Raw genomic sequence first — 19,640 nt, 5'->3', positions numbered from 1 at the left:
CATTAATAGCCCAATACGATCTCAAGCTGTAACAAATAGATTTGAAGACTGTTTTCCTGTATGGGGAATTGAAAAAGCATGCAGATTTATGTGAAGCAACCAAAAGGTTTCAAAATAAAATGGGCAGAGAATAAGGTTTGGAGCTTAAAGAGGTTGCTGAATGGCCTGAAGCAATCGCCTAGGCAGTGGTACAAAAAGTTTGATTCTTTCATGGTGAGTCAGAAGTTTGCTAGGAGTGAGCATGATCACTATGTTTATTACAAGACATCGACTGATGGGAAGTTCATTATCCTGGTGTTGTATATTGATGATATGTCTATCGCCAGTCATAACATGTCTGAGATAGATTTACTGAAGACTCAATTATCAGGGACATTCGAGATAAAAGAACTGGGGGTTGCAAAGAACGTTCTCTACATCGATATATACATAGATAAGAAAAGGAATAGGCTTTGACTATCTCAGAAAGAATACCTTTAAAAGGTATTGATGAAGTATGAGATGGACAGGGTTATACTAGTCAACATTCATCACGCGACTCATTTTAAGCTTCCTTTTGAACCGTGTCCTAAAACTAATGAAGAAAACCAGGAGATTTCTCATGTGCCATATTTGAATACGGTTGATAGTTTGATATATGTCATGGTCTGTACTAGACTAGACATTTCACCTGCAGTCGGTGTTGTTAGCAGATATATGTCTAACCCTGGAAAGCAACACTGGGATGTAGTAAAATGACTACTTTGATACATTTGAGGTACATAGGACTACATCTTATCTTTTGAGAAATTAGGTGTTAAGTTAGTAGGGTATGTGAATTATGTTTACGTGGGCAGTGTGGATACAAGAAGGTCGACTTCCAGTTACTCGTTTGTGCTAGCGGGTGGAATGATCAGTTGGATGTCAAAGCTTCAGTTTGCGGTGACTCTTTTTAGGACCAAGGCTAAATATATTGCAGTGATAGAGGCATTCAAGGAAGGTGTTTGGTTAAGGGGGATGATAAATTAGTTGGGGCTTCAGCAGGAAGTCATGCTGGTTAGTTGTGATAGCGAAAGCGCAATCAATTTGGCTAAAAATTCTATTTATCACTCATATACTAAACACAATAATGTTCGTCACCATTTTATCCTACAGGTGCTAGAGGAATGAGTCATGACTCTGGAGAAGGTTTACATAAGTATGAATTCGACTACATGCTCATTAAGGTGGTTCCGACAGAGAAGTTTAAGTTCTGTGCAACTTCTATAGGCTTGGCGAAGGCATAAAAGGAAGACAAATTATGCATGAGAAGCAATGGTGGAGTTATGATACAAGATGAGATTAGGGATGAGGAAAAATGAGCTATGAAGAATGGCAATTGAAGACATGGTGGAGATTGTTGATTGATGTCTTAAATCTGTAAATCAACAAGTCGAGGATAGCTCGATGTCATCAAAGGTTGCTCAATGCCATCGAAAAAATCTGGGAATTTTACAATTGGTCGCTAAACACTTTTGGTGTCTTACTCGATACCATCGAAATGGGTTTGATGCCATTGACGAGCCGTCGATGACATCGAAGTTCCATCGAAGTACCATCAAGAAAATCCGAAAAATACATATTTAGTCACTGGAATGTTTTAGTGTTTTGTTCAATGACATCGAAGAGGTTCGATGCCATCGAAGTGTCATTGAATGATCATGCAGAGTTACGTATCTGTGGGATTTGTTTCTTATTTCGATTGTTATTCTCATAGAGATTCCTTTTTTAGAGTAACAACTTCTCTTTTGAGGAGGTTTACTTCTCGATAGAGATCTTGCAGAGACACTTGGGTTGAGGAAGTTGTTTTAAGACGTTGATATACATCTTGCATTGAGGTTAATGCAACTGGCTTATGAAAAGAAACAAGTTTTTCTTTTTCTTTGGAATTTTCTTTTGGAGAGTCTTGATTTAAAGCACTACACACACACACACACACACACACATGGGTGTAATCGAGAATATGGGGCATTCCAAGGACTTTCTAATTCATTCCTTAGGTTTTAAGGGCTTATAAGGGAATATTTGAGGCTTGTTCGAATCAGGTTGGATTTTTTTTTTTTTTTTTTTTTTAAAAAATTCTACTTTGATAGTGTATTATTATCGCTTTGTGCCGTGATTTTTTTCCACTGAAATTTTTCCACATTAAATTTAGTTTGTTTGTGATTGGACTTAATTAGTTGTTGCAATTCTAGTACTTTGCCTGATTTATCTACGTGTGCTTCTGCAGTCCCCCAACAGTTAATCTGAAATTTGGACGGCTGCGGTGTTTCTATCTTGACAGGTGGTTTGAAGGCCACGAATCAATGAGTTAGGTTGTCCCACTGATTATTATCCTGGGTCACGATTCATCCACCGTGTCGGACCCACCAAATCAGTGTTCTGATTCAACAAAACCATTGGTTTACCTGTACATGCATCAGGAATTGAAGTTCAATTCGCAACAGTGACTCCAATCCATTCAACAGGTGGGGCCCATGTGGAACATGATATGTCGCTCATCACATGGACCACACGTGTTCGTGAAAAAAGGAAAGATACCAAAAATAACCAACAGCCAATGTTCAAGAAACAGATGGCTACCCAACTGAGTGGTCCGGCACATCTTTTGAGGATGGTCACATTCATCGTTGGCACCACGTATAGATCACCTAAAAGAATGATGACGTTGGGCTTGCATCACGCTGACCGTCCATTTTCTGGTCCCAGATCAATGTGGGTCAGACTCACGAATATACTATGGTCCTGGAGGGAGCGGATTAGGTACGGCCCCAGCCTCACCCAATAGGGTGTGGCCCTTACCGTGGGGCCCACCTTGATGTATGTATTATAATCCATGCCATTTATCCGTTTTCCCATATCATTTCAGGGCATGAACTAAAACTGAATGCTTGTATAGAACTGATTAAGTTTTACTTTGTATTCTTGTACATGTCATGGTTTCGAGAGTGGACGAGTCTTACCTGAGTTGACTCGGTATTAGTGGGACCATATCCGGTTTGACACAAGTTGGGCCGTCTGACGATGTGAGATGTAGACAATTCATGTATAAGTACTATTTGGGGTTGTTTAAATATTGCCTACAGGTTCTAAAGTTATAAGTGACTTTTAGGGCCTGTTTGGATACCACCAAATAAGTTTTTTTTTTGGATAAGTGACTTATTTCAAATAAATTGGGTTTATGCTTAATTATATAAATGTAACTTTTTCACTTAAAAATATATAATTATTTTAGTTAATTTTTTAAAAACTTTTCTACTTTTCATACATTGCTGAAAAGAGACGCAAGGATAGATGAAAGAGAGGAGAAGCTAATAAGTATATTGTTTGTTAAACAACTTATCTTGAGCAACTTGCCATCCAAGCAGGCCTTTAGTTGTAAGCCAGTAGAAAGTGGCCTATCACCCTAGTTTCATAAGTTTTTTTTTTTTTTTTTGACAATTTTGTATTTTTTTTTTCTTTCATGCATTACTTATAAGTGACTTATATGTAAGTTTTCTCTTTCAAACATCACTTGTAAATAACCTGTAAGTTCTCACTTACAAAGCTTATAGGCATAGAAAAAAATAATAATAATAATAAAATAAATAAAGACCCCTTTGAGTTTTCATTTGTAGTTTTACACCTGTCTCATGGCTTTGAGTTTAGATGATTCCTATACGTTTTGTTCAGTTGACTACAATGGACTAGACACGAGTCGATTATGACTCGTACACTTAGTTTCAGTTTCGGTAGGGCCATATCAGATCTTACACCATGTGTTGTGTAGATAATTCATCTCTGGCTTGGCCGAGTTGGGCATATTCTACATATGTCACATCATAGACAATTCATGTTCAATACCATTCGTGGTCTTCTGGTCATGAGTTTAAGAAAAGACTAATCTACTCGTCCGAGTTGATTCAGCCTCAATTGGACCATATTTGATTTGAACACCATTTGTCACGTCATGTGGATCAAGTTCCTAACATTTATGGGACCAGAATAAGTTCAAGAAAATTTTGACAAAATTCAGCATAATTCAATCAGTCGATCAATTACGTTGATTGGTTGAAATCTTAATAGAAATTTCAGATTGTTTGCTAGCTGATTTCTGTCAGTTTAGACAAGTTGACAGGTCATTGATAGGTCGAAATATTGTTCGACAGGTCGACAGATCAGGTTGACAAATCGAAATTTACAAAATTTTCAATTTTAGTCTCTAGACGTTTTTTGAGTCATTTTTATAAGTCGATGATAGATTGACAGACGACAGAAATTTGCACGATTTTCATAATTTGTTTAGGACTTGTTTGATTATGTTTTATGATTTTTTTAAAATTATTTAAGTATGTAAACTCATTTTTTCAAAAATCTATATATAATCTATCAATAAAATTTCTTTAAAAATTTTTCATATCTCATGGATTCGAAAATTTTCTCTTGTGGATTCAAGAATTTTCCCTTATGAATTTAAGGTGTTTATCGATCAAGGAAGATGATAAATTATCTCATCACATCCTTCGCTGCGTCAGTTTGTATCAAAAAGAAGATTTTTCTCGGATCGATGGCTTCTAACGACGGGTTAAGTAGCAATCTCATAGATGGTTTTCTAGGGAATTATCATTTAAGCGGCTTTCGAGATAGCATAGCAGGAGAATCGACAAGTCATATATATATGCAAGGGTTGCAGACTACTCTCGACTGCATGACAGAGGCCCTAGAGCAACTCTGTGTTTGTGGCAATGATCCTCCTACGATAGGCGCTGAAATTTGTAATTGTACTGATCACAGGACGATGCCCGCGATGAATTGCAAAATCACACTTAAGGATGTGGGATCTAACAACGAGAAGATTGATGAAATGATCCTCATCTCAAACGAGGCAGCGATTGGGTAGATTGGACGGATCGAGAATTCGGGATGAAAGTTGATCTTCCTAACTTCAACGACCAACTCCACGTCGAGGTCTTTCTCAATTAGCTGCTTGAAGTGAAACGTTTCTTCAACTACATGAACATTGCCGAAGAGAAGAAAGTTAAACTTGTGGCCTATAAGTTGAATGGCGAAGCTTCAACTAGGTGGGAGCATCTTCAACTCGTAATAAGGACGAGACAAATGAAAGCGTCAAGCTATACGTGGTCGCAGATGAAAGAGTTGTTGCCTATGCGATTCCTCCATAGCAATTACAATAAGGTATTATTCCAAGAAGACCAAAATTGTTGGTAGGATATCCCATCGGTTAAGGGTTATGTAAAAAATCCTATTGTCTGTCGGCGAAAGGTAACCTAGTCAAGATGGAGTCGCGACAAGCTATCTGATTCATCAGTGGCGTAGGTGTGACCCCTATGGAAACGGAGAACTAACCTAGTACCTTTAAAGTGGACGAGCAGCCTCTCATAAACTAATGGGATTTCGTCAAACACTCTAAGAAGACAGAAGTGATAGTGGCATTAGTAGAAAAGAAAGTAGAAGTGGAGTTTATGAACATTCTAGAAAATGTAAGGCCAATGTTGCAGGAGTTAAAGACAATTGTGCTCACTGAACTTCCCGACGAATTGTCCCCTATGCAGGAGATTGGTCTTTCTTAGGTTGATTTTTTCTACGACAACACAAAGAATCAATCTATCAACCAGGCCCAATTTGAAATTGTATATGGCCGAGTTCCTAAACCTGCACTCGACTTTTTTTTCATTGCCTAAACTACCTGGAATGAGTGTTGTGGGGGAGAATATGGAAGTTCAGGTAACAACTATTCATGATGATATTTAAGAGAAATTAAAGAAGTTTCCTGCAAAGTATAAGGAAGAGCCTAATAAATGTCGGCATCTGAAGTTGAATATATATCGTGAACGAAGTCCGTTGAAGAACTCGATGACAGGTTTGTTTTTTTTCAAGTGGAGGGGTCTGATAGGACGTGGATCAAGCATGTTCCTAACACACATAGATGAGAATAAGCCCAAAGAGAATTCAACAAAATTCAATATAATTCAACAAGTCGAAATCCTGACAGAAATTCCAGATTGCTTGCTGGCCGATTTTAGGCAGTTTAGACAAGTCGACAGATTTATCGACAGATCGAAATATTGTTCAACAGGTCAATAGATCAAAATTCATAGAATTTTCAATTTTAGCCTCCGAATGTTTTTTAGCTATTTCGACTGGTCAATGACAAGTTGACAGATGGCAAAAATTTGCACGATTTTCAGAATTTTGTTTCTTTATTTGATTAGAACTCTTTTGATTACATTTTAAGATTTTTTAGAGTTATTTAAGGATGTTAAATTCTTTTTTTTTTCAAAAATTTATCTATCAGTAAAATTATTTAAATTTTTTAATATTTTTTGTGGATTAAAAATTCTCTTATGGATTTAAAAGTGCTTCGTGGATTCAAAGTGTTTATTTGTTAAGAAATACGGTGATCAACCTCATCACGTCCTTCCCAACGTCATAAACAAATAATCATCCCTGATTCAGACAAGTTGGGCAATTCACCCTATCTCAGGCAAGTCCGGTGATCCACGCCTTCGTAAGAGAGGCTCGATGAAGATAGCCACCCACGTTCTAGAAAATGCTCCTATGGAAGAGATTGGGGAGTTTGATTGTCCATGCAAGTCGCTGATACTGCACGGTTTCTTCTTAACGGTCCCTGCATTTGAAAGCCTCTAAGATGGGCCAGCACATATACAATTAGAAAGAACATACAGTAATAGTTTCCATTCAGCCAAAATATCTCATCTTTCAATGGCTAGGATCTTCCAATCAGGTAAATTTTCGGTAACCAATATCAAGTCTCATGACATCATCATTTTGGATATTTAAACCATGAACCTGCTTATTGAAACTCATGACACGTTAAGAGGCAATCCACACTGCAGGATCACCTGGCCCTGAGCTTTATATGATACCTTTTCTTTTTCGTTTTTTTGTGGATATTTGTAGAATCTCTACTTTATATAAGGCGGCTAGACATGGACAATTTTAACCACATAATTAGTTTTGGATGAGAAAAAGTTATATTATTTAGGGACATTGAAGGGTTTTAAGAAAAGGAGATGTCAGTTAGGTAACTTAAAAAAGTATGAGGGGCCCACCATTCCTTTGTCTAGGCTGTCTACCATTTCCAAGGAAAGAAACTTGGGTACTTGGATAGGGTAAGATGGTTGATAAATGAGCACTAAGATATCATACACAAAGGTGGTTGATAAATGAGCACTAAGAAATTATACACAAGAAAACTATGAATTAAAATAAAAATAGTTAAAATTATATATTTAGATTTAGATGGATTTTAATTAAAAATAATTTTTAATAATTTTTTAAATAGTTAATTAATGAATATTTAATAGATGGTCAAGTGAAATTAATGGATTATCTAAAGTCCACAAATAAATACTTAATAATTTGAGCTCAAAAAGTTTAAATCTTTCTAACTTTTGAAAAGAAACCTATCTACTGTAGTTCCAACGACTTGGCCTGTTTGATTGAGCTGATGCATGCCTTGTGTATGGTTTCAAAGTGCATGAATATCAATCCTTAGTCTTTGACAAAGTATTAAATAATTGCAAACCTCTCTCGATCTCTCTCTACTCACATGCATCACATGCTACACCACATGGGACTCTTGGGAGAAAAGAAGAAGAAGAAAAGCTCAAGCTAGAAGAGTTGAGTTGTATGGCATTTGGCTTTGTTTTTGTTTTTTATTTTTATTTTTCTTTTTTCAGTTAGCTTAGTACACACCCTAGGTCAGTACACACTCCAGTGTGTTAGCCACCTCCACGAATTGATACCATGACCTCAATGTTGAAATGAGGTATCTTCACTCAGTCCACCACTTGAGCTATGGATCAGGGTGTTACATTTGGCTTTGTCATATGAACCGTTGTGATATTTTCTTTCTCAACCATATGTCATTGACTGACAATTGAAATATTCTTCTAAAGTTGAAGGTTCTCCTAGCACGCGCCATCCACAATTCAATCCATTAATAGCTACTACATGGAAAGGTGAACCATGGTGTTCCTTACCATTCTTTAGCTAATTGCTTGTGAACCAATATGTTACAACTTTCGGGTCGTGCATTTTATAATAATTAATTACAAAGGGCATAATGGAGAATGAGGATTGTGTTAGGGGGTTAGACACAAGCGCTAATGAAAAAGCACCACAAGTAATGCGTGAGACCAACGGTGGAAAGGGCAGAACAATCATTTCATGCAGGGAATATTTAATTTTTCACTATGAGACATCTCACGCATTATACGCTTGGGTGATGTATTTTCATTGTCGTTACACTGAGTGCATCCAATGCCTTGCTGGACGCAATTTACATCCCATAATGAGATTCTCCGAGTGTTTATCGAAAAATAGGTCTAATGAGTTGTCCTCCAATAAATATAACAGGTGGTGTCAGCTCTTATCCGAACTTGTGTTTACGGTTGAGATTGTATCTACCACTACGCCCACCTATTTATCCGACGGGCATGATATTTTGGACATTTTTAGAGCTCGAAAATATCGCACTCATCCACACATGTGCAAGAGGTGGCACGGAAATGCCTCTCCAAGTGGTGCTTTTGCAAACACGGCAAGGGCAATGTTTTGGCATGTTCATCATGTGGATATAAATTAAGCCACTTTTATTTTTAATGGCACCCAAACACTAGATAAAGTTTGCCTATGAGCCTTTAATTATCTTTGCACAAATATCTCACAAATGGTAAAACCCTAACCCTCTAAATATTTTCCCAACAAATCGATGGCGAAGAAAGAAAATGAGGAATAGTTTCTACTCAAAAGAAGCTAAATATCTTGTAGCTAGCATATTCCAAATTGAGGAACTTTCAGTTGGGCCACCCCTCTTTAGGTTCATTAGAAGTGCCCCAGTGGCACCAATGCAATTTGAGAAATGGTGTAACCATGTTCTTCTGGCCCCACATGTTGTGGATGACATCCAACCCATCCAAGTGGTCCACCCCATCATGATTTTCAGAAGCTATAAGATTATGACAATTTATTCAATGGGGTCTTTCTATAATTGAGAATTGCCTATTATACAAAATATTATAGCATGAAGATTTTTTTGAATGGAGATTTCATGGGGCCCCACGTTCAATATGGGTCATTCATTAAGAGGCGTCCACCTTTGTTGTGAACCATCTATCATGTGAGACCCACTTGATGAGGATAGTCCATCATGCGAGGCTACATTTTGATCTAATTCATCCATCACGTGAGACCCACCTTTGATGTCCATCATCCATCATGTAGGTCCCACCTTTTTTGTGGATTGTCCATCATGTGGGCTGTCCATCAGGTAGAGCCTGCTTGATGTAGATCATCCATCATGTGGAGCCACACTTTGATGCGGGTCATCCATCATGATGGGCTCACATTTGATGTGATATTGCATTATGTGGGCCCACCTTTGTTGGGGACCAATCATCATGTGGGCCCCACCTTTAATATGGGTCGTTCATCATGTGAGCCCAACTCGAAGTACTTGAAAAGTTTAAGGATAATTTTGTCAAAAAATGTCTACATGCTTAAGCCAAATATGTTATTTTTCAAAAAGTAACCCCTCACCCATTTATAAAATCAAAACTTATTTACTACTTTCTAAACAAATTTATAAAATTGAAACTTATTTACTACTTTTAAACAAATAAATTTCATAATTCTAAAATCAGATCTTATTTGCTACTTTTTAAATAAATAAGCCATATAATTAGACTTTTACCAAATAATCTAACAGCTCATTTAAAAATAAAAAATAAACCAATCAACTCTTATTTGTAGAGATGCCAAACGTCCCCTCATACAAATATTTTAACCATTGGAATTTTTCTTAATATAGATAGATCTTTTCAACTTTAAATGATGAAAGAATTGAAATACTTTAAGTTGACTGATTTTAATATCAATTCTATGGTTAAGCAAATCATGTAGACAGCTTGGTTTATCGAAGGATACCCACCTTCAATGTCTATAGCCTGGGCGTGTACAATATAACAACGTATGAAATGCATTCTACCAAAGCTTCCAAGATACAGCCATGATTGCGTTGTAAAAAATGAGGAGATGAAACATAGAAAGTAAGGAATACTACTACAGTAATGAGGTCCTCAGATATGGTTTACATGTTTATATATCAACCGGCTCCATTGATATATTAGACCTAACATGGATGGCACAAAAAGTTAAGGCATTTCTATCCATTGAAGAATAGCCATTAAAGCAACGGTATCCATTAAAACAACGGTAGAAAATAATAATAATTAATGGTCAACAGAAAACTGATAAATAAGACCGTTTGATAGATGGGCCCGATTGATGATTCAACCTACTTTGTGCACCACGCCTAGTGGGGTTAGTACTAGTGTAATAAAAAAAGAAAGGGTCCTTATTCATAAATCAGTGATAAACTCACAAGGGTTTCTGCGTGGGAAAAAAATAAAATAAAATTCGCCGGGGGTGAATTCCTGGAGTTCTTTAAAAGATTTTGCTAAGCGCCTACACGCGTCTGAAATAAAGCTCATGTACATGTCACATGTGCCAGCATGGCATATAGGGGCTAGATCAGGTCCACCCATCAGGTTGGTCCAATATATTAAATGTTTTCCAATAAAACAAACTACTGAGATATAAGCCCTTATAATGGAAACATATGGATGGGTCACAAAGCTTCGGCAAGTATTTAAAAGCCGTACAGTTTTTGCAAGCTATGGCCCATCTTACCAGTGGATCAATCTCTTAATAGGGAATCAATATAGTGATGCTTTTCTAATGGATTAGATCTTGGAATTATTGTGCCATACTGGCACATGTGTGGCGTGTACATCAGCAGAGGGATGCGGATTTCTGCGGAAGCCTTTTGCATGCAGTTACTGAAAACCTAAGTGGGGCCCAGCGTAATGTTTATGAGAAATCTACTCCATCCATCCGTTTTTTGAGATCATTTTAGAGCATGGGTCCGAAAAATGAGCCGGATTCAATACTCGCCGAAAACGTGAGGATTGAACATCCACAGTTGAAATATTCGTGGGCCACATAAGTTTTGAATCAGTCCAATATTTACATTTTCAGTTCATCTCAGTAGTAATGGATTTACGAACAGCATAGATGGCATGTAAACATCAATGTCAACCAAGGAAGGTTTGAATGTCCCTACTCACCTTTTCCTTTCTTTAGTGCGGCCTACTTGGGACTTGGATTCTGCTCATTTTTTGTCTCACGTCCTAAAATGATCTCAAAAAACGAACAGGTAAATTTATCACAAACATCACAATGGCCCGAACTAAGTTTTCAGAGTGCAGGAACTCCCAGCGAGAGGCTTTAGCAGGAAATCCGCAAATCCGCATGTAGTATGCTTACATACACATGCACACGCCATTGCTCATATAGCATACACGCATCTCAAGCCAAACCGATCAAATAGCGCATACCAATGTAGATGGGCCATAAATCTAAAAATTACACCGGACTGATTATCTTAATTTTCCAATTGGTGGGCCTTTAGTCCAAATGGTTAAAGTGACAGATAGTGGTACGGAAGGAACAAAAAGAAAAATTCCACCAATCAGAGGCGAGAACCATCTAGTCAGTCCGATTCTCACGCTGTTTCCTGTATAAAGTGGGGCCCGCAATTTGAAATGCTTGATTTGAGTACACTTAGATACCACATGTACAGCGGTTGAATGCACGTGTTTGTACAGAAACGCTACTGGTGAGTGAATTGTATGGGCAGATACATTGCATGGTTTTGCCAGCTTTAAATCTGGACAGTTCATCATTAACACGAGCTTAACGTTCACCTTTAATGAAATGACCATTTTACCCCTATCATTACTTTAAAGGACTGAAAACTCGCATAGGATTCCATGGACTAATCAACCTAGCCTCACCCACGTGCCAACCCAACACTTATCAGACGGCCTGCATGGCTCGAGGCCAAATCGAGGACACGTGTCCGATTATGGCTTACACACAAAGAAAAGAATCTGTCCGCATCATTAAAATTACAATTCTGCCCTCACAGTCTTCTCCATACCAATTGAAGTGAACTTGTCCATGTCTGAATCCACTGGGGCTAAAACAGTCTCACTGGAATAAGAAAATTAGAAGGGAAAAAAAAAGGTTATAAAGGAAAAAAGAAAGAAGAGACCTTGAAAATTCCCTATGGTGGGGTTGAGCCCATGCACTTTCATCACCACATACTCAAGCATGCAAGAAAGAATATCAAAAGATAAGAGGAGGATAAAATAAAAAGTAATTTTTTCTAAGTAAAGAAATGGATTTTTGAGGGGGTTTTAAAAGAGTTTGTGAATGATGCGTATATGATACCTTTACCAAGCTTTTAAGCTTCTCCTAAGCCCTCATTCCATTCAAATCAGGGACCCTTTTGAGAGTTTGGGTGTTTTATAACAGGAACAAAGGAAAAGACAGAAAGTGCCAGCATCACATAGAAGAAAAACATAAAGAGAGAGAGAGAGAGAGAGAGAGAGAGAGAGAGAGAGAGAGAGATTGTTACTGTGAATTGAATCAATAGAGGATTCCAGGTTCTTGGCCTCATCCACATCTACTTTGCAGAATTCCTCCTACTTTTTCTTTCTTTCTTTTTTCTCTCTAATTTGCCAACCTTTCTCATTAGTCTGCTCTTGTAATCATCACAAAACCAAGATAAAAAGGCCCTATCTTCAACACCCCAGCTGCTAGAATTGATGTTTCTGCTTCTTTTTCAAGCTTAATTTAAGGCTTAAATATCACTTGGGTTGGATTTGATTTTCCTTGTTTTCTTGAGTTTTGATTGCATGGTGGGCTTTCACAGCATGGGTAAAGATGTTTTCTGATTTTTACAGGGCAGGGAATACTCAGAGAAGCAATCCAACGGTAGATAGTGAGTCTGTGGGGGGAAATCAACCATCATCATCATCTGTTCACGAGAATTTTCTTTTGCCACCTCTTGAATGATGCCTTTCTGATAGAGATATCAGTGCCACCTGTTCAAAACAGACTACTGTTTTCAATGCATCTCACAGCTGGGCTTCTTTTCTCTACTATTTATCTTTCTTGGTTTTTAGAGTTTTGAAAGAGCAGCGAAGTGAAAGTGGTTGATGAGATTATAGAGACTAGATATAAGAAGATTGTTGGGATTTTTTTTTTCAATTGGGTTTTTGGGAATTAGCTTCCATTCATGTTGCATGCAACCATGTCCAATTCAACCTCATTGTCTGAGGAAGCTAGTGTTTCTTCTGGTATTAGAATACAAGATTTCAATAGCTTGAATTCCATCTTCTCAGCCTTTTCTCCGCAGGAAGAACAGAAGATCAAAAAGAAGAGAAGTCTGCCAGGAAACCCAGGTATGATTTTATATTTTCCTTATATCTTTTCAGTAGGAATGTGTTTTTTTTTTTCGTTTTTCTTAAGCTCTGTTTGTGTTCATTTCTATGTATTGCATGTTGGCATGTTCATTTCTTGAAGTCTGTTTGTGTTCATTTCAGACCCTGATTCAGAGGTAATAGCCTTATCTCCAAAAACTCTTATGGCTACCAATAGATTTGTGTGTGAGATCTGCAACAAGGGGTTTCAGAGAGATCAGAACCTTCAGCTGCATAGGAGAGGTCACAACCTCCCATGGAAGCTAAGGCAGAGAAGCAGTAAAGAGATAAGGAAGAGGGTCTATGTCTGTCCAGAGCCTTCATGTATCCATCACCATCCATCAAGGGCCCTTGGTGACCTCACAGGCATTAAGAAGCATTTCTGTAGAAAACATGGGGAGAAGAAGTGGAAATGCGAGAAGTGCTCAAAGAGATATGCTGTTCAATCAGATTGGAAAGCCCACTCAAAGACTTGCGGAACAAGGGAGTATAGATGTGACTGTGGTACCCTTTTCTCAAGGTAATCTCTCTCTCTCTCTCTCTCTCTCTCTCTCTCTCTCTCTCAGATGGTAGTTTGGTCTTTCTTGGGAGAGATGAAGTATCATGCTTTTAAATTCTCCATCATGCATTCGTTTGTTTTCATTGTTTTTTTGGTAGGGTCTGCTACCAATGACTAATTTGCTTGCATGGAAATAAATGGAACTTGCATGCTTTGGCAGGTTGCCTAGTAACAGACAAGCACTGAATGCACTCATGTCTGTTAGTGATATGATAGGATAGAGAAACTAAACTGCTTGTAAGCCAAGAAGAAAATCTCCTGAAGCGTTTTGTAGAGAACAGAAGAAAATCTTCTGAAGCTTTTTGGGTCTTATATTTCTTCATATCTGCTCAGATCCAAAGGAAGAGATTTCCATTTCCCATTTGCATATCTAAGATTGAACTTTCTTGGCCCATTCCATGTCATGTGTCTGTTCTAGTTCTTTCTTTCTTTTTTCTATTTCCTATCGGAGTCAATAGCTATGGAGAAAGAGATGAAAATCTACTTGTATCTAAGAAATGATTTTTCTTTCAAAGATTTATTTTATTTTTTTCATTTTTCCTGCCAAAAATTTGGGTTTTCAAAATACATACATTTTTTCCACACGACGACTTGGAATAAGGGGCAGGAAGAAGGAAGAAATTGGTTTCAGCAAAAACCCATTTTCCATGCTTGACTGATTGGTTTTTGTAAATTAACTTACAGTAGGACTCTTTTCTATCCATTTTATTTTCCACATTCTCTAAGTTTTCAAGCCATGCTTTTTTGCATGTAGCCCGAAACACTGCCTAAATGTCCACCAATCTTATATTTGGAAAATCCACAGGTTGGAAAATCCTAGCCATCGAATCCTTTGCCTTTCCTTTAGCCGAAGATGAACTGTTGATGCGTTTTCTTTCTTACACCAAAACACATGTCTAATGTTGTAAGTTGTTCTGTTTTTCAGCTTGTACTAGTGGGCCAAGCCCCTGTAAGTCAGTAATCCAAACCCTTGGAGGGTCCATGCACTATGAATCCCCATGATTGAAATATCCTAGTAGAATAATATTTGACTCTTTTCTAGGTTGAATTTGAGCCGTTGAAGTATTCTGTCATAACCATCTATTAGTTGGCTACCTGATGAATGATTAGGATTCTTCCAAGGATTTTGGTGGATGGGCCATTCAAAATGGGACCACAGTATCAACTGTTTGGATCACTGAGCCATGGGCCCACCTTCCAAGACTTTCTAAAAACTGAGATCCTTCAATTTTTTGACCTTTCTACTTTATTTATTTGTACTCAATTTGTATAAATGTGTCCTAAGTTTTATTTTAGCTGTCCAATGGGAAAATTTAAAAAATAAAAAATAAAAAATAAAAAAAACCATTCTATTGAGAATTTGTTCCTCAGGTGGGTCCCATAACGGATAGTCTAATGTTGATAAAATTATACTGTTAAGATGATCCAGGCCCTCAGAACCATAAAATTAGTACCATTAAAATGGACGGCTTATTTTTGTTCTTCGTACATTTGTGACCCCTTTCTAGGTTGCCAAGTGGTGGTTAAGACTAGGGGTGCACACTGAACAGGTAGAATGGAACTGGTAAATCAGACCGGAACTGACCAGACCGCAGAATTTGGGCCGGTTCTTAAGTGCAGCGATTCTGAAAATCAAAGAACCGATTACTTCGGTTCGGTTCTCAGTTTGGGATTATGTAGAACCGAACCGGACCATGAATTAGACCATAGAACCGAACATTGGATCCGAACTTGAAACCAGACCTCTTGGTTAATAAATATTTAAATTTTATTTTTTTTAATATAAAAAGTAAAAATAAAAAATAAAAGCCTAATTTTTCTTTATTCTCCCCCTCTTTCATGGCTCTCTCTCAAGAACCGTACAATTGGACTAGATTCTAAAGAAAAAACAGAAAACCATCCCTCTAGGCTGGATTATAAAAATAAATCATTCAATTGGACTGATTATAAAAAGCCCAGAGCCATGGAACGGAACCGAACCATGTGCACCCCTACTTCTTAAGACCGTCTGGTCAGTGTTTTTGAGATGTGGAGCTGCCACTCTAGGATCCATCTGATGAATGAGCCAAATCTCATCCATCTTTTGCCTATGTGCCATCCTATAGGTTTGTACATACGTAGACATGGCTACGACGTCTCTACAACGAGTTGGATAGTTGAGTTATGGCTGCTTCATCCAGCGTATAATTGACAACATGACATCCAACCCGTCCAAAAGGTGGGACACACCATGAAGATCGATTAGTTTAAATATAAGATAGATCCACCCGTAGAGTGAGCTAGAAATGGAATTTGCATCTGATCGATGGCTGTCCATTGTCCGCTTGAGTGTGGTTCGTGGGTCGCGTGATCTTTCCGGGTCTTCTTCATGGTAACCTGTTGGACGTGTCGGATGTTGTACAAATCTGACAAGTTGAACCTTGTGAGGTTTGCTAATTCCACACGTGTAGAGACGTGCACATCCACATGCTGGCACACGTGCAAATATGAAAATAATGCTTGCATCTTCCACCTAAAAAATCAGACAATGCTACTAGTTAGGTACGCGGAATCTTATAAAGTTCACGGTTGAAAATTTTTCTAGCCATTCATTTGTTTCCACACGATGTGGCCCACCTTAGGTTGAAAATAGGTCTGATTTTCATGCCAGAAGATCTAAACAGTGTAGTTCATATGATATGACGGAAAGCTCAATTCTCACACACGTATCACATTCTGACACATGCCCCTTACATATCATGGTGACATCCACCCTCGTGCGGATGTGTACAGTTCCCACACGTGTGGAATTATCTATGTTTTCTCTTGGAAATTTTACAACTCGTCTCTACAACGTGCAGGAAAGACAGCTTTGTAACCCACAGAGCCTTCTGTGATGCTCTTGCTGAAGAAAGTGCAAGACTCTCCGGCACCACTCACTTAACAGACACGCCTCTTCTCCAAGTCCCGCAAACCACCATATCTCCCTGTCTCTTCCCAACTCATACAACCCCACCCACAACACCACCTGCAAACACTCCCCTCTCAGTCTCATGGTTCCCACCTCAAAACTCCATCCCCACCGTTCCCATCATCATCAAGCCAGAAACCCATCTCCCCACATTCCACAACACCACCCCACTTCCCCCTTTCTTCCAAGAAACATCCCACAAGCAACCACAGCCGTTGGCCACATCATCATCATACCATCGTAGCCATCTGACCAACCCCACCTGTCAAATGCTGTCAGCCTCTACTAATTGCATGCAGGGTGCAGCTGCAGACGTCCAAGGTCACATGGACGCTGTGGGTCACATGATCCCGCCGGGATACATGGGCATTGGGCCGGGGAATCTCTCCACGTGGCAGAAAAGGGATCAGATGACGAGGGACTTTCTGGGGCTGGCAGGAGAGGCTGCTGCCGCTGCGGGCGTGAACGTCAGGGATCTGTTGTCATTCACGGGCGTCGATTTCAACTATGATCGTGACCACACGCTCACATGGGGTGACTGCTGAGGTGGGGTCTGTGTATGGTGTGGCCCATTTGGCCCTGGCTTCTATGAGAATTACATGCATGTCGACTGATTGACCGTCCAGATCATTGATTCTGTACACGTGTACATGGCCACTACACGCATGGCATGCATTTACTTCAATCCGAAACGTCCAAAGTGCACCCCACTATAGATTCCTTAGAACCCAAATGGGTGATCCTGATCCATTGCTTGTGGACCTTCTAATGGACGGATCAAACGAAAATCAGTATTTAGAAGTTACAGCGAACAACGTGAATTAAAGGTCGGGAATAGATTTTGATGTTATGCAAGATCTAACTTGGGGCCCGTTAATTTGACGGTTCAGATTTAAGTATATGCATGCCACATGTACAAGGTTGAGTGCCTGTATATGACGACTCATATTCTGCCAGCGTATCAAATAACCCCTTGAGTAGAACGCTCTGTTGCATCAAATTTCTCGAAGAATTACGATAATGCCATTTGGCTGAGGTAGTCAAATAGTCTGGTTTTCCTTTTGTCTTAGCATGACCCGCACTCCTAATAAGACACGGGTGGCATTATCGTAGTTTTTTCAGAAACTAGTGTCGGGATATTAATATTAATGTTTCATTGACAAAACCATGCAAAGGGATGTAGGAAACAAGATAAGTTTTTATGTTTAACTTTTATTTTTATTTTCATCTTCTGGAAGGTTAGTATCTCAATTTGTGGCCGCGTGGGTGTCATTTTTGTAGTTTGTGCTTGTTGTAAGGTTATTTGTCATAACCTTGGTTATTGTATTGTATTATGTAGAGAGAAGTGCGTCTTTCCTCCGCCGCACCTCGGGATCATGGATCGTCGTACGGGTGTATACGGTTCTTTTGGTTCGGTTCTAGAATGAAATCAGAATGGAGCTGTTCTATGTAGTTATAGTATTTTTAAAACCGGAACGGAACCGTTAGCATCTTAGAACCGAACCGGAATCAGATCATGGAAATCAATTCGGTTCTGTATCAGTTCTATGATTCTGGGCTTTTTATAATTCAACTTAGGTGCATGTTATATTTTATAATTTAGCTCATGCCCATTCGTATTGTGATCCACTTGATAAATGGTTTAGATATTATATATAGTGGGAAAAAATACATTTATGAAAACAATTAGTATAAATCATGAGTCAAATATACAATTAAAACATATCGTAAACGTTTCAGGTTTAATTCCACGATTCGGTTCCAAGTTCGGTTTCATGAATCAAATCCACGGTTTGCATCCACGGTTTGGATCACAATTCGATTCGGTTCTACATACCCCAAGCCAAAACTAAAATGTTCTTTAATTTTTGGAACCGGTTTCCGATGCACTCTAGAGCCATATCCAATTGGACCATTTGGTCAGTTCTAGTTTGATTCCACGGTTCTACTGGTTCGATGTGTTTTAGTCCATTTTCACGGTTCTACCAGTTTGATGTGCACTCCTAGATCATCTCATCATGGCCCACATTCTGAGATGGTCTAATGATCGGAACCGTTCATGTTCTACGGTCTATGATATTAGGCCATCTTCAGTAACTTACACTGAATTGATGAGTCTGATTCCTGAACATTGCTGGGTAGACAGAGTTAGAGCTTCAGATCATAAAACAATCTCAGATTGCGTGTGCAAATAGGGCGACAAATGACGACAATTGTCAGTCGCGACAGAGGCGAGAGGAACTCATTCTACGCGTGAGCGGGAAATGATGACGACTTGTAGACTTCAGCCTCTGCAAGAATATAATGCAGAGAAATGCGGAGCACCGAGAGTGCACTCGATCACACGTGTGGAAGGAGAATACATGTCTGAGATCGGATCCGTTCATCATGTGGCCCCTACTTTGAATAGTCTAGATATAAAAAATCATAGAAAAAGGATCATCATTTGGGTAGTAACTATCAAGAGAATTCGGAGTATTAGTCAATCTCTCTGCCGTTCATATGGTTTGTACGCACTTGGCCCATCTGAAAATCTAAATAATCTGATTCTTGTTAAGATAAGGCATTTAGCCAGTGCCGATCCCCTGATGAGTTGTTCCGATCTTGCACATGTGTTACTAAATTCTCACGCGTGAGGCGAGTGTACATTCAAGCTCACACGAGCGTGTGTGCACTGAGCGGTCTTCGTGCATGCAAGGTGAGGATGGCCCCACGAAACTTAAACGCTTTACGGCCCGAAAGACCTTCCATTTCGCGG

The 19,640-nt window shown here is 38.8% G+C and overlaps 1 protein-coding gene across 2 annotated transcripts; it reads left to right on the top strand.

Annotated features, from left to right (window-relative positions):
• Positions 1-12,241: 12,241 nt before the first annotated feature.
• LOC131232992 (protein indeterminate-domain 12-like) lies at positions 12,242-18,115 on the top strand. 2 transcript variants are annotated; one of them, XM_058229538.1, is made up of 4 exons: positions 12,242-12,554; positions 12,855-13,355; positions 13,497-13,893; positions 16,773-18,115. In XM_058229538.1, the coding sequence occupies exons 2-4, from the start codon at positions 13,190-13,192 to the stop codon at positions 17,425-17,427; spliced, it is 1,218 nt and encodes a 405-aa protein (XP_058085521.1). In that variant the 5' UTR covers positions 12,242-12,554; positions 12,855-13,189; the 3' UTR covers positions 17,428-18,115. The 2 variants fall into 2 exon arrangements, with proteins under 2 accessions (XP_058085521.1, XP_058085520.1); XM_058229537.1 differs by having other exon boundaries at positions 12,242-13,355.
• The last annotated feature ends 1,525 nt before the right edge of the window (positions 18,116-19,640 follow it).

The sequence above is a fragment of the Magnolia sinica genome, chromosome 18 (genome assembly GCF_029962835.1).
Source record: "Magnolia sinica isolate HGM2019 chromosome 18, MsV1, whole genome shotgun sequence".
In the NCBI taxonomy this organism is placed as follows: domain Eukaryota; kingdom Viridiplantae; phylum Streptophyta; class Magnoliopsida; order Magnoliales; family Magnoliaceae; genus Magnolia; species Magnolia sinica.
This window is presented reverse-complemented; position numbering and strand designations above follow the sequence as displayed.